This window comes from Symphalangus syndactylus, chromosome 13, assembly GCF_028878055.3.
Source record: "Symphalangus syndactylus isolate Jambi chromosome 13, NHGRI_mSymSyn1-v2.1_pri, whole genome shotgun sequence".
Taxonomy (NCBI): domain Eukaryota; kingdom Metazoa; phylum Chordata; class Mammalia; order Primates; family Hylobatidae; genus Symphalangus; species Symphalangus syndactylus.
Genome location: NC_072435.2, coordinates 33,696,228 through 33,709,782, shown reverse-complemented (window position 1 = coordinate 33,709,782; position 13,555 = coordinate 33,696,228). Strand labels below are relative to the sequence as shown.

The 13,555-nt window shown below is 54.7% G+C and overlaps 2 protein-coding genes across 4 annotated transcripts; both read right to left on the bottom strand.

The window, feature by feature from the left end:
- Window positions 1–4,356: 4,356 nt before the first annotated feature.
- Window positions 4,357–6,380, bottom strand: TRAPPC5 (trafficking protein particle complex subunit 5). Of its 3 annotated transcripts, none has more exons than XM_055240287.2 (2): window positions 6,279–6,380; window positions 4,357–4,969 (listed from the first exon to the last, which is right to left on the bottom strand). In XM_055240287.2, the coding sequence occupies exon 2, from the start codon at window positions 4,955–4,957 to the stop codon at window positions 4,391–4,393; it is 567 nt and encodes a 188-aa protein (XP_055096262.1). In that variant the 5' UTR covers window positions 4,958–4,969; window positions 6,279–6,380; the 3' UTR covers window positions 4,357–4,390. The 3 variants fall into 3 exon arrangements, with proteins under 3 accessions (XP_055096262.1, XP_063471081.1, XP_063471082.1); XM_063615011.1 differs by having other exon boundaries at window positions 6,130–6,324; XM_063615012.1 differs by having other exon boundaries at window positions 6,107–6,296.
- Window positions 6,381–7,356: 976 nt separating this feature from the next.
- MCEMP1 (mast cell expressed membrane protein 1) lies at window positions 7,357–10,139 on the bottom strand. The gene is made up of 7 exons (XM_055240288.1): window positions 10,009–10,139; window positions 9,442–9,531; window positions 8,927–9,064; window positions 8,768–8,818; window positions 8,564–8,677; window positions 8,186–8,245; window positions 7,357–8,071 (listed from the first exon to the last, which is right to left on the bottom strand). Exons 1-7 carry the CDS (start codon window positions 10,100–10,102, stop codon window positions 8,055–8,057), a joined length of 564 nt encoding a protein of 187 aa, XP_055096263.1. The 5' UTR covers window positions 10,103–10,139; the 3' UTR covers window positions 7,357–8,054.
- Window positions 10,140–13,555: the final 3,416 nt, after the last annotated feature.

The window sequence follows — 13,555 nt, the reverse complement described above, 5'->3', positions numbered from 1 at the left end:
GAATGGCGTGAACCCGGGAGGTGGAGCTTGCAGTGAGCCGAGATTGCGCCACTGCACTCCAGCCTGGGCAACAGAGCGAGACTCCATCTCAAAAAAAAAAAAAAAGTTCACTGGGTGTGGTGGCGCACACCTGTAATCCTAGCTACTCAGGAGGCTGAGGCAGGAGAAGTGTTTGAACCCGGGAGGTGGAGGTTGCAATGATCCAAGATCACGCCACTGCGACAGAGTGAGACCCCAGCTAAATAAATTTAAAAAAATAAAGAAAGAAAGAGAGAGAGAAAGAAAAAGAAAGAAAGAAAGAGAGAAAGAAAAAGAGAAAGAAAGAAAGAAAGAAAGAAAGAAAGAAAGAAAGAAAGAAAGAAAGAAAGAAAGAAAGAAAAGAGAGAGAGAAAGAAAAAATTGGGAGCAAGCAGACGTGGTGGCTCACGCCTGTAATCCCAGCACTTTGGGAGGCTGAAGTGGGCCGATCACTTGAGACCAGGAGTTCGAGACCAGCCTGGCCAACATAGTGAAACCCCGTCTCTACTAAAAAAAAAATACAAAAATTAGCCAGGCGTGGTGGCATGCGCCTATAATCTCAGCTACTCGGGAGGCTGAGGCAGGAGAATCACTTGAACCTGGGAGGCAGAGGTTGCAGTGAGCCAGGATCGCGCCACTGCACTCCAGCCTGGGTAACAGAGTGAGACTGGATCTAAAAAAAAAAAAAGAAGAAGAAAAAAGAAACAAATTGAGGAGCAACTGAAGTAGAATGCTATCTCCCGTTTTTATTTTTTCCTGCTCTATTACAAGGAGAATGTGCAGGACATGAAGACTCTGAGGTCCAATGGCGCCTTGGAATATTGTAGGGGAAGGCGGTGGATCACCCTGAGGTGGGGAGGGCATGAGTTGACTCATGGAAGTACCCAGAACAGGGCTTAGTACACAGAAGGCGCTCAGTAAGTGCTGACTGGCTGGACAGGCTGATGGGGAGTTGGCGTGGTCAACCGGAGGCCATTTCGGCTCTGGAGGTGTTAACCCTACTCAGGGTCTGGGAGGCTGAGGTGGCAGCAGCCTCAGGCTTGGCCAAGGTCAAACCATGCCCGAGGTCATGGGAGGGAGGCCAGGAGCACAGGGTCCCCTCTCCACACTCCTCTACCAGTGGCTCAGGCCAACAATGGGGTCATTGCGCCTCTTCCCTTTCCCCTGACACCACCTCCAAGACCATAAGAAATGCCTGTGGGCTCTGCTGTCAAACGGCGTTCACAATCACTCACTGCTCACCCCTCCCGCCACTGCCTCGACTGAAGCAGTCACCTCCACCCGGGGCTCTCTCTTCACTGCCCCCTTTCCAGAACTTTCCTCCAGCTCAGATAAAAGCCCAAAGCCAGCTGGGCACAGTGGCTTGTGCCTGTCATTCCAGTGCTTTGGGAGGCCGAGGTGGGAGGACTGCTTGAGTCCAGGAGTTTGAGGCCAGCCTGGGCAACATAGTGAGGCCCTGTCTCTACAAAAAAAATACAAAAATTAGCCAGGCGTAGTGGTGGGTGCCTTGATCCCAGCTGCTTGGGAGGCCGAGGTGGGAGGATTGTGCCCCTGCACTCAGCCTGGGCGACAGTGAGAACCTGCCTCAAAAAAGAAGAGAAAAAGCCAGCTGGGCATGGCGGCTCACGCCTGTAATCTTAGCACTTTGGGAGGCCAAGGCAGGCAGATCACTTGAGGTCAGGAGTTCCAGACCAGCCTGGCTAACATGGTGAAACCCCATTTCTACTAAAAATACAAAAATTAGCCGGGTGTGGTAGCAAACACCTGTAATCCCAGCTACTAGGGAGGCTGAGGCAGGAGAATTGCTTGAACCCAGGAGGCGGAGGTTGCAGTGAGCCAACATCATGCCACTGCCACTCCAGCCTGGACGACAGAGCAAGACTCCATTTCAAAAAAAAAAAAAAAATTAAAAACAAGAGCCAACATCCTATAGGTTCCCCTGATGCCGCAAAGCCCCCCCCCCCACCCCCACCGTTCCTTGAACAGGCCAGCTTGCTGTTGCCACTGGGTCTTTGCACCTGTTATTCACTCTGCTCCATCTTCCAAGCCTCTGCTCTCCGAGGGGCCTGTCCTGAGCGCCTTCCCATCCCTGCCCACACTTCAACTACACGCTGACTCCCCAGCCCTCATTCCCCACCTCTCGATGCACATTCTCACCACAGCCCTCCTTTCAACAAAACCCGCCATCTGCTCATTTGTGTGTTGCTGGTCACCCCAGGTAGAATGAGCCTTAGGAGGTCACTGCCTTTGTTGTTCCCAGCTGTGTCCCCGGGGCCTGGCACACAGTAGGTGCTTGATAAAATACTTGTCAAATTAATAAATCTGGGCTGGGCACGGTGGCTCACATCTGTAATCCCAGCACTTTGGGAGGCCGAGGTGGGCGGTGACCTGAGGTCAGGAGTTTGAGACCAGCCTGATCAACATGGTGAATCTCCGTCTCCACTAAAAATACAAAACTTAGCTGTGTGTGCTGGCGGGCGCCTGTAGTCCCAACTATTCCGGAGGCTGAAGCAGGATGATTGCTTGAACCCAGGAAGCTGAGATCACACCACTGCACTCCAGCCTGGGTGACAGAGTGAGACTCCATCTCAAAAAATAATAATAATAATAACAATAATTAATCTGTGTGACCACGGGCACATGACTTCTTTTGGAACCTGCTTGTGAAATAAGGTGATGCTGCTTGCCCAGCTCACCAAGGGCTGGTGCCCAGCTCCTCCTCCTCCTCCTCCTCTCACCCACCCACCTGGAGGGTCCAGGGCAGACCTTCCTTGCAGCCCACTCCGGGCTAATGTTTTGTATTTTTAGTAGAGACGGGGTTTCACCATGTTAGCCAGGCTAGTCTCGAACTCCTGACTTCAGGTGATCCACCTGCCTCAGCCTCCCAAAGTGCTGGGATTATAGGCGTGAGCCACCGCACCCGGCCCTTCCTGGCAATTCTGATACCCTAAAGCCTGCATCTCAATCTAAGGTCCCCAGGAATCCCCTGGGGGCCTGGCTAAAATGCAGCCTCAGATTCAGCAGCTCTGGGGTGGGCCTGAGACTGCGCTATAGACCAACTCCCAGTTGATGCTGCTACTGCTGATCTACAGAACACACTTTGATTTGGCTCACATCTGTAACCCTAGCACTTACGGAGGCTGAGGTGGAAGAATCGCTGGAGGCCAAGAGTTCGAGACCAGCCTGGGCAACCTAGTAAGACCCCCATCTCTACAAAAATTTTTAAAAAATTAGCTGGGCATGGCTGGGAGCTGTGGCTCACGCCTGTAATCCCAGCACTTTGGGAAGCCGAGGTGGGCAGATCACGAAGTCAGGAGATCAAGACCACCCTGGCTAACATGATGAAACCCCGTCTCTACTAAAAATACAAAAAATTAGCCAGGGGTGGTGGTGGGCGCCTGTAGTCGCAGCTACTCAGGAGGCTGAGGCAGGAGAATGACATGAACCTGGGAGGCGGAGCTTGCAGTGAGCTGAAGCCGAGATCGGGCCACTGCACTCCAGCCTGGGCGACAGAACAAAACCGTCTCTGAAAAATATAATAAATGAGGGAAGAAGGCAAACAATCCCCCTCAGCCTGTTTTCTAGGCACATGGTGACACCCACTCCTTTACATGTTGTCTGTGGTTGCTTTCAATACATCAGCAGAGTAATGGGACAAGACCACATGGCGGCCGAGCGCAGTGGCTCACGCCTGTAATCCCAGCACTTTGGGAGGCTGCAGTGGGTGGATCACTTGAGGTCAGGAGTTCAAGACCAGCTTGACCAACATGGCGAAACCCCATCTCTACTAAAAATTAAAAAATTAGCCGCGTGTGGTGGCAGGCGCCTATAATCCCAGCTACTTGGGAGGCTGAGGCAGGAGAATCACGTGAACTCCAGAGGTGGAGGTTTGCAGTGAGGTGAGATGGTGCCACTGCACTCCAGCCTGGGCAACAGAGCAAGACTCTATCTCAACAACAACAACAAAAAAAGACCACATGGCATAAAATATTGCCCATCTGGCACTTTGCACAGTTTGCTCACCCCCAGTCTAAAGGAGTCTGTCTCAGCCTGATGCGTCTCCCAGGACCCCATGCCCACTCCAGCCTGCAGACAGCCTCCAACCGCGATTCCAGAACCTGCCAGCATTTTCCACCAACTCCTTCTGTCCGGTTTATTTCTCCCCATCACTCCTGGTCTCACTCAACCCCCCAACCCTATGGCCAGACCTGCCCTCACCGCCCCACTCTACTGTAAACACATTTGGACCTGGTCTCCCTCTCCAGCCTGGGGCAAGGCTGTGGCTCAAAGTACTGAGTGGATCTGAGGCCCCCACACAAGACACAAGACACACTTGGAGAGGGGCTCTCTGTATCCTTTATCTCCGGCAGGGTCAGCGGCCCTCCAGGGCCCGGTCTCGAGCGATGACCGCCTCCTCGAACTTGATCATGAGCGTGGTGCCCTTGTGCCAGTGCGCTGTGACCTTGGCAGGGAAGCCGCTGTGTGTGAGCACCGCCTCCACGATGCCCGCCGTGAAGCTGGCGCAGTTGAGCGTGCTATTCTCCTTGGGTACGGAGATGTAGGTGTTGATGAGCGGCTCGCGCTCGATGATGTAGAAGGTACGCGCGTCATCGTTGGCCTGCTCCAGCTTGTCCGCCTCCTTGCCGAAGAGCGCCTTCCACACGGCGCCTTTGACGAAGAGCAACGCGCCCAGCACCTTCGTCTCACGCCGGGCACCCTTTTCGCGCGCCACCAGCGCATCCAGCACGCGCGCGCCCACCTGGCGGCCCAGCGCGGCCAGGCGCGCCTGCAGCTCGGCCACGGAGAAGACGCGGCTCTGGCAGTGCTGTACCAGCTCGGAGAACAGCAGTGCGAAGGCGCTCAGGCTCACCTCGGTGCGCGGCCGCGCCAGCGCGCGCTCCAGCAGCGCCGACTTCCCGCGCGTAAAGCGCGCCTCCATGCCGCCGCCACCCTGCGGGGAGACCAGGAAGAGCGGGTGTTAGGGGCAATGGGAAGGGGACCAGGCCGGGAGGGAAGGAAGGAGAACAGTAAGGGGCCCTGGGACACCCTTGCCCCACACCACTGTTGTGCGCTCCAGTGCCGACTTCCCACGTGCAAAGCGATGCGCGTAAAACACGCCTCGATTATACGTAACCAGATAAATCAGGGGAGTGGGGACAAGGTGGGAGGAGAGAAACGAGGGGGAACAGAAGAGGGTGCCGAAACCACCCAACCCTCGGGCATGCAGACGGTTCAATTGCGAAAGCGCCTTCCGGACCGCTCCGCCACCTACGGGAGTAACTAGAAAACTAGTGTATGGGGGGAGGGGCGTCAGATCTAGGGCAGGGAGATGAGGCACCACGAGGGGATATGGGCAGTCGCTCCTGCCCCGCCCTGCGCTCCAGCACTGACGACCCTGGGGAACTTTCCTGCCGGCCCCCTGCGGAAAGCCAGAGTAACGGGGGTGGAGGGTGGGAGTGGGGTAGGAGCGTGTCAAGACCAAAGGCCAGGAGGGTTGGGGGCTTGAACAGGGGAGATCCGTGGGGCCAGGCAGAAGGGGCGGGGAACCCTCAACCGCAAGCCCTCAGGCAGCTCCGATGTGTCACGCAGGAACCCTTCGTCCTTTGAGACGCGGATGGGCCTGGGTTCTGAAGGCTGGGAAGAGGGGCCCAGAGGTGTTGGGAGCCTCCCACCCCGGTGCTCTCCAGAAAGGAAGCTGGATGCTGAGCAACTGTGGTCCTCCCATCAGCTGTCGGTGCGGGGAGAGGGAGATGGGGTAGGGGGCTCCTGGAGAGAAATGGGGTGAGGGGCGGGCGCCGAGACGGGATCGGAAGGGCAGCTGAGAACCCGCCCCCACCATGCATGGGGAGGTCTATGGATGCTAAGCCGACCCCAACGAGGTCTGCGTGGGAGGTGGGAGAACCAGCGGGGAGGGGGGTCTCAGGGGCTGCGGGCCGCCCCCGCCCCAGCATGCAGATCCGTCCGTGGCGAGGGCCCTGGGGGCGCGAGATGGGGCAGGGATCGCTGAGACCTCACCACCGGGCTGCGATGGGGGCTGAAGTGAGCTGAACTGCCGTAGGGTCAGGGCCCCGCGACCCTCGCCCCGTACCTCTACACTGGGGAGAAACCCACCCTCCTCGCAGCCTCCTGAGAGGGGCCGAAGCGAGCGGGCCCGGGATCGCGGACGCCGAGACCCCAGCCCGGGACCCACACGCCCGCGGGGAAGGGGCCGGGGAGCGGACAAAGCCCGGCGCCGGCAGTGGGGGCGGGCAGGGTCTCACCAGGAACCGCAGCCGTCTGCTCGGCCGAGCTGCTTTACGGCGCCGTAAAAGGCGCTGCGTGCGCAGGCGCGCGACGGGCCAGGCATGTGGGCGGGGCGCGCGCGGCGGTGCCCGACAGTGGCCGCAGGGGGGCGCGCGAGTCCGCGGAGCCAGACCCAGGGACGTGGCCCACGGCTGTGATCGCTGCTCCGCGCGTGGCCAGGGTCTCGCTGGCTCTGGGTGGTCCACGCTGGAGGGGACGCTTGCAGGCCTAGTCACCTGCTCAGGGCACACGTATGACAATGGGCCCACGTATACCCTTGCACTTGGACACACCTGTTCGCGTTTCCAGGCACTCCTATGTCCTTGGGGATGGGTTCAATTGGTCTCAAGTGCATCCATGTGGCCGGGCGCGGTGGCTCCCGCCTGTAACCCCAGCATTTTCGGAGGCCGAGGTGGGAGAATCACTTGAGGCCAGGAGTTTGAGACCAGCCTGGCCAACATAGCTAGACCCCCACCTCTTAAAAAAAAAATTAGCCAGGTGTGGTGGTGTGAACCTGTAATCCCATCTACTCGGGAGGCGGAGGCAGGAGGATCGCCTGAGCCCAGGAGGTCGAGGCTGCAATGAGTCATGATCATACCACTGCCCTCCAGCCTGGGTGACAGAGCGAGACCCTGTCTCAAAACAAACAAACAAACAACAAAAACAACAACAAAAGAAACAAAAAACAAATCAAGTGCATGCATGAGCGGTGGACATAGTACATTAGGGTCATGTACACTCATGGATTCATGCTCAGTGGCATAGATACACTCATGGGCACAATTACACACGTGGGTACATGCTTAGGGCTTGTATATATCCGTGGTCCCAGGTACACTCAGGGAGATGTTGTATACTCAGGGGCACCCACTCTGGGACACAGGGAAGACATAGGGAATGGGAATGAGTTACTCATTCACAGACGCACAGGTACTCACGCAGGGCACTCAGTCTCGCCCACCCTCGTGCCCCGGGGTCATTGTCACGTGCAGACTCTCCCTCTCCCCAGGTCCCGAAACCCCTCCCCTTGCCCCAATAAAGGGTCCCATAGCGACACTGTTTTCCCTTGACTTTATTTATCTTCATAAGTCACAAAATGTGAGTGCAGAGATAAATGACTGTCTGTGTGCATGTGCCCTGAGCACACAGGGTGGCATAACTCAGCACACTCATAATGACACAGCCGTTCACCCAGGCACAGATACTGACAGGGCACACATGGCGACACCCACATGTACAGAGATAAATCTCCCCCACCATGACATGGGTAGACACAAAACACGCCTCAGTACGCTCTAGTATGTTTACACAAACAGGGAGACAGGCCCGTGCAATGCATGTCACCAACACCCACACTCAGAGTGACACCTGCTGGAGGTCCTCAGACACAGCCACCCACCGTGACATGCCGAGACTCACATACGTCACATGACACAGGCATGCATGCCACATTCACTGTGACTCTCAGTCCTATTCATTCATCACCTTTCTGGGAGATACACTGAAATGTCCACCCTTTGCAAAATGCACACACACACACGTGCACACACGTGCACACACGCACACACACGCACGCAGGTGTACACACACACAAGCAACTCCGAGACACTCATTCACCCTGACTGGAGGTTTTTCTATATGTGGGACGAGGGGCAGGTTCACACTAGGCTGGAGGGGGGTCATTTCCCGTCTTCATTGGCAGGTGCAGCCCCATCTTCCAAGCTGTAGCTTTGGCTGCCACAATGTCCTCTCATTTATTGAGGTGTGGTCTCTGGGGATGGGGAGAGATCCACAGTGAGGCAGATCCCGCCCCTGGGAGAGGAGCTGTGGCTAAATCTGAAGCCCCACCCACCCTCCTCCACCTCCCCTCGGGGCTCCAACTTACGTGGCATTTTCTGTAGCACCTCCAAGATTTTCTGTACCTTTGTGTCAATGTTTTTTATGCCTGGGGGCGGGGAGGGTTGGGTGGGAACAGATAAGTCAAGCTGCAGTGGAGCCTCAAACAAAGCCCTCACCTTCCTTGGAAGCCCCCTCCCTGCCCCACGCCCGCCCTGGGGTACAGCAGAGCCCATGGATTTGGGGTTCCCAGGAGCCTTTAAATACCCACAGAGAGACCCAGAGGGTAACACCCATCGCCCCTCCACAACTTGAGCTTTGGGAGGGTAGGACCCCGGCTTTCTCCTCCCCTGAATCCCTTGCCCCCAGCTCAGCCCCTGGCATTGGTGACAAATTCCCTCCATAGAAGGCGAGGCTACACAGGCACCTGCTGAGAGCGTCTCTAATTTCTCCACCTTGCTCCTGACCATGGCGATGCTCTTCTGAACGGAATCCCAGCCTCCCTGCTGTCTCTCTTCGCATGCTTGCATGGAGTTTGAGACTGAGGGCATGAAACAGGGGTGTCTGTGCATCCATCCCTCTCCAGACCCCCATCATGACCCCGTGGATCTCCCTCAGACCCTCCGCTTACCATTCCAAAGCTCCCTTTTAAAGCCCAGCAGCTCCTTGGACATCTCAGCATCTGTTCAGGAGGGGCAGGAAAATCCTTGAAGCACCCAGGGAGAGAGAGAGAAAAGGGCAAGGGAGAAAGTCTAGGCCCCCCAGCACCCTCCTCCCAAGAAGTACTCACTCTTCACCATGATGAAGGCTGACAGGATGAGGCAGAGGACAAAGGCCAGGGCCAGGAGGATGTACAGGCTCAGGATGGCTCTGTACAACCAGGAGGGGACCTGGGTGGAGTCTGAGGGCGGCCTGCACTGGGCTGGGACTGGAGCAAAGAGGCAGCGAAGTGACCTTGAGGGGCCAGCACCACCACTCAAACTATCCTCACTGTCTCTAACACCATGGACACCTCGCTCCTCCCAAAACCATCAGCAGCTGTGGTCATGCAGCTTGCCATCATCGTCAACAACACTGCCGCCACCAGCCACCCTCAGCGATCTAACACCGTCACCATCACAGACCCCCTCTCCAGCATTCCCCAACATTGTCATCATCAACAGACCTCATTAGCACATCAACAGCTGTCACCTCTTCCTTCCCCATCGCCTCCTCCCTTCCACGCAGCCCCGGGGGCCCTGCAGTTGGCCGCCCACCTGCCCCTTCCCAAGGTGATGGGATGTGAGCAGGTGGGTGTCTGCTCACCTTGGCTCGTTGGTCGTGAATGACCACCCTTCGCATGGTCCTGGTTTTTGAAGGCCAAGGTGATATTCTCATAGTCTGGGTCATGGGCACCTGGGAGGGGTTGGAGACCTGCTCAGAGCTCTGTGGTGTGGAGAGTGGCTCCGGGATCTTGCTTTACCCAACGCTTTGCTCTCAATAAATTGTAGGGGGTGACAGATAAGGAGTGAGAAGCTAAAATCTGTTTTTTCGTTAAGCAGAGCGGGTGTGTGAGAGTTTGAGTGATCACACCACACAGACATCCACACACACATCCACACACACACATACACACATCTTGGAGGGGAAGGAGCCCCCGGCCCCCACCTTTGACCCCTTACCTCTCCCATCTGAACTCTCCTTCTTTTTTTATTTTTATTTTTTTTACAGACAGAGTCTCCCTATGTTGCCCAGGCCAGTCTCCACCTCCAGGGCTCACACAATCCTCCCGCCTCAGCCTCCCAAAGTGCTGGGATTACAGACGTAAGCAACGGCCCCTGGCCCCCCAATCTCTCCTTCTTAACCCCTCCCTTCCACCTCGAGGTCCCTAACCTTGATTCTTGGCTGAGACCCCCCGTTTCTTGTCCTTGAAGTCTGGTGCTTGCATCTTGACTTCCTGGTGCTTGTAGATTTCCTCCACTTCCATGGTCCCCAGCCCACAAATTTGTCCATACACGTCCCCGCCCACCGGAAGGTGTCAAGGCAGATGAGGAAATCTGGAGGTGGGGGGAGGAAAGAGGGGGAGCAGCCTCCTCTTTTCAGGGATCCACGACTCTCACACGCTGGAGCACCCTCATTCCTGCCCTGATCAAGAGGGTCTTGGGAGCCAAGAGGTCTCAGGAAGGACCAAGAAGAAAAACCTCTAGACCGGGAGATGGAATTCGACACTCGGAAATGTTACAGGAAGCTGTGGTCTCTGTGTGTGTCTGTGTCTACCTGGATGGACCTCACCCTCCTACCTCCTCTCTGTTTCAAAAGAGAAGCTGTGACACCTCAGTGTTCCAACTTTTAGGGTAAGAGCAACCAGGCTTGGAGACAGGACCCCTGGGTTCCCCCCACCTTCCTCCCTCCAGCCTCAGCTCCACCCCTCAGCTCCACCCCCAAGAAGTTCTTCTACTTCTATAAGTCCCCGTGGAGGAAAAGCACAGATGTGAGGCAACGGGAACTAACCACTGGAACGCCACACCCACATCTGGGACTGAGGACAGACCCACTTCCTTCCCTCCCTCCCCAAATCCCCTGCTTTTATACAACCCTGAAGAAGGCCGGGCGCGGTGGCTCACGCCTGTAATCCCAGCACTCTGGGAGGCTGAGGTGGGTGGATCACCTGAGGTCAGGAGTTCGAAACCAGCCTGGCCAACATGGTGAAACCCCGTCTCTACTAAAAACACAAAAATTAGCTGGGCGTGGTGGCGAGCGCCTGTAATCCTAGCTACTTAGGAGGCTGAGGCAGGAGAATCGCTTAAACCTGGGAGGTGGAGGCTGCAGTGAGCGGAGATCGCGCCATTGCACTCCAGAATGGGTGACAAGAGCGAAACTCTGTCTCAAAAAAGAACCCTGGAGGAACAGTTTTCTCTGCACCTGGAAACTCCAGGTTTCTCATTCTCATCCATCCATCTGCTTATCTACCCAGATATTTCTCTCTCTCTCTCGCTCTCTGTCTCACACACACACACACGTACACACACAGGTCTGCACACGGACACACATCACAAACTCATTTGCATACTATTTGCATTGTGACACTCAGAAAAATAGACACAGGCATGCGTTCACATGCCCGCACTCTGTCTAGAAAGTGTCTTAGTTCACTTTGTGTTTATCTGATCTTGAAAACTGGGGTTACAAAAGGCACAAAGTAGCTGGGTATGGTGGCTCGCTCTATAGTCCCAGCTACCCAGGAGGCTGAGGTAGGAGGATCATTTGACGCCAGGAGTTTGAGACCAGCGTGAGCAACATAGCAAGACCCTGTCTCTTTAAATGTTTTTTAATAATAATTTTTTGAGACAGGGTTTCACTCTGTTGCCGAGGCGGGGGTGCAGCAGCGTGATCATGGCTCACTACAGCTTTGACCTCCCCGGCTCCAGTAATCCTTCGGCCTCGGCTTCCTGAGTAGCTGAAATTATAGGTGGGCACTACTCCACCTGGCTAATTTTTCTCCTTTTCTCCTTCTTTGAGATGGAGTTTTGCTCTTGTCACCCAGGCTGGAGTGCAATGATGCTATCTCAGCTCACTGCAACCTCCACATCCCAGGTTCAAGTCATTCTCCTGCCTCAGCTTCCCAAGTAGCTGGGATTACAGGCCTGCACCACCACCCGGCTAATTTTGTATTTTTAGTAGAGAAGGGGTTTCACCATATTGGTCAGGCTGGTCTCGAACTCCTGACTTCACGTGATCTACCCGCCTTGGCCTCCCAAAGTGCTGGGATTACAAGCATCAGCCACCGTGCCCGGTCTAAATTTTCTTATTTTTTGTAGAGATGAGAGTCTCAATATGTTGTCCAGGCTGGTCTTGATCTCCTGGGTTCAACCGATTCTCCAGCCGTGGTCTCCCAAAGTGCTGGGATTACAGGAATACATTCTTATTTTTATTTTTTTCTGGCCAGGTGTGGTGGCTGACGCCTGTAATCACAGCACTTTGGGAGTCTGAGGTGGGCGGATCACCTGAGGTCAGGAGTTAGAGACCAGCCTGACCAATATGATGAAACCCCGTCTCTACTAAAAATGCAAAAATTAACTGGGCGTGGTGGCAGGCACCTGTAATCTCAGCCACTCAGGAGGCTGAGACATGAGAATCGCTTGATTTTCCTCGGGAGGTGGAGGTTGCGGTGAGGTGAGATCGTGCCATTGCACTCCAGCCTGGGCAACAAGAGCAAAACTGCGTCAAGAAAGAAAGAAAGAAAGGAAAGAAAGAAAGAGAGAGAGAGAGAGAGGGAGAGGGAGGGAGGGAGGGAAGGAAGAAAGGAAGGAAGGAAGGAAGGAAGGAAGGAAGGAAGGAAGGAAGGAAGGAAGGAAAAGGAAAGGAAAGGAAAGAGAGAGAGAGAAAGAAGGGAGGGAGGGAGAGAGGGAGGGAGGGAAGAAAGAAAGAGAGAAGAAAAGAAAAAAGAAAAAACAAGTATAAGACTGTCTTATGTGCAGAAAGTGATGATGTTTTGTTTTAAAATATGTGGTTAAATTTCAGACAACTTGAATGTTGAGAAATGAGCGTCGAGATCTGGTGAGGATAATGTTCTGTTTCCTAAAATATTGCCAAATCCTGTGTCTCCAAGAAAGATCAATTTGATAATGACTTCATGCCAGCTCCTCTATTCGGTCTTAGAAAGAAGTCAGTTACTGAGCTATAGGACCGCCTTCTAATAGAGCATACGGACCAATTGGATGTGGGCTCTGCCTTGATGGACAGGCGTAGGGGGTAGAGCCACAGCGTTGCACATTTCCCGGGCTTGGGTAGGGCTGAGACCTGGCTCCAGGCTCTGGATTTCCTTTGAGAAAAAGGTCACAGGCAATCATGTCACGTGGGAAACATCAGCAAAGCCCCACAGGCAATCATGTCACGTGGGAAACATCTGCAAAGCTGCCTGACCAGCACCCTTCCCTTTCATAGGGTAACATTCTCAATTTTCTTTTAAGAAAGAAAATGTGTCCTAGGTCCAGCCAACCATGAGCTAGGGACGAATGATCCAGACCCAGCCAATCAGAGTCTAAGACTGCACAGAGAGGCGGGCATTTGAGCAAGACCCAGCCAATGAAACTCTGGTCTGGGACTTTTATTGGTTTAACCAGGGGGAAAAAAGCATTCTCTTTTTTTTTTCCAACCCTCACTAGGGCTGCCACAATGGGAGGATGTAATGGGAGCTGTGACAGGGAAGAATCTACTTGACAGCGAAGGCAGGGCAGAGAAAATGAGACCTGAGAGGAAATCTGGGTCCTGGAGACATCATTTGAGACCCTGGTTCCAAGCCATACCTGAACCTGTTGTTATAACCCTGGGCTTGTCAGTTACACAAACAAGAAACTTCCTTTTAGTTTTGCCCAAGCTAGTTTGAAGTGGGGACTGTTGTACTTGCAAGCAGAAGAATCTTGCCTTGGCTGGGCTCTGT

Excerpts from the sequence above, each read along its gene's own strand:
- TRAPPC5 (XM_055240287.2), bottom strand. The coding sequence starts at position 4,957 with ATGGAGGCGCGCTTTACGCGCGGGAAGTCGGCGCTGCTGGAGCGCGCG.
- MCEMP1 (XM_055240288.1), bottom strand. The coding sequence starts at position 10,102 with ATGGAAGTGGAGGAAATCTACAAGCACCAGGAAGTCAAGATGCAAGCA. Across the intron at positions 8,819-8,926 it reads AGCCTTCATCATGGTGAAGA|ATGCTGAGATGTCCAAGGAG; the intron begins GTGAGTACTTCT and ends CCTCCTGAACAG. Across the intron at positions 8,246-8,563 it reads ATTAGAGACGCTCTCAGCAG|GCATAAAAAACATTGACACA; the intron begins GTGCCTGTGTAG and ends CCCCGCCCCCAG.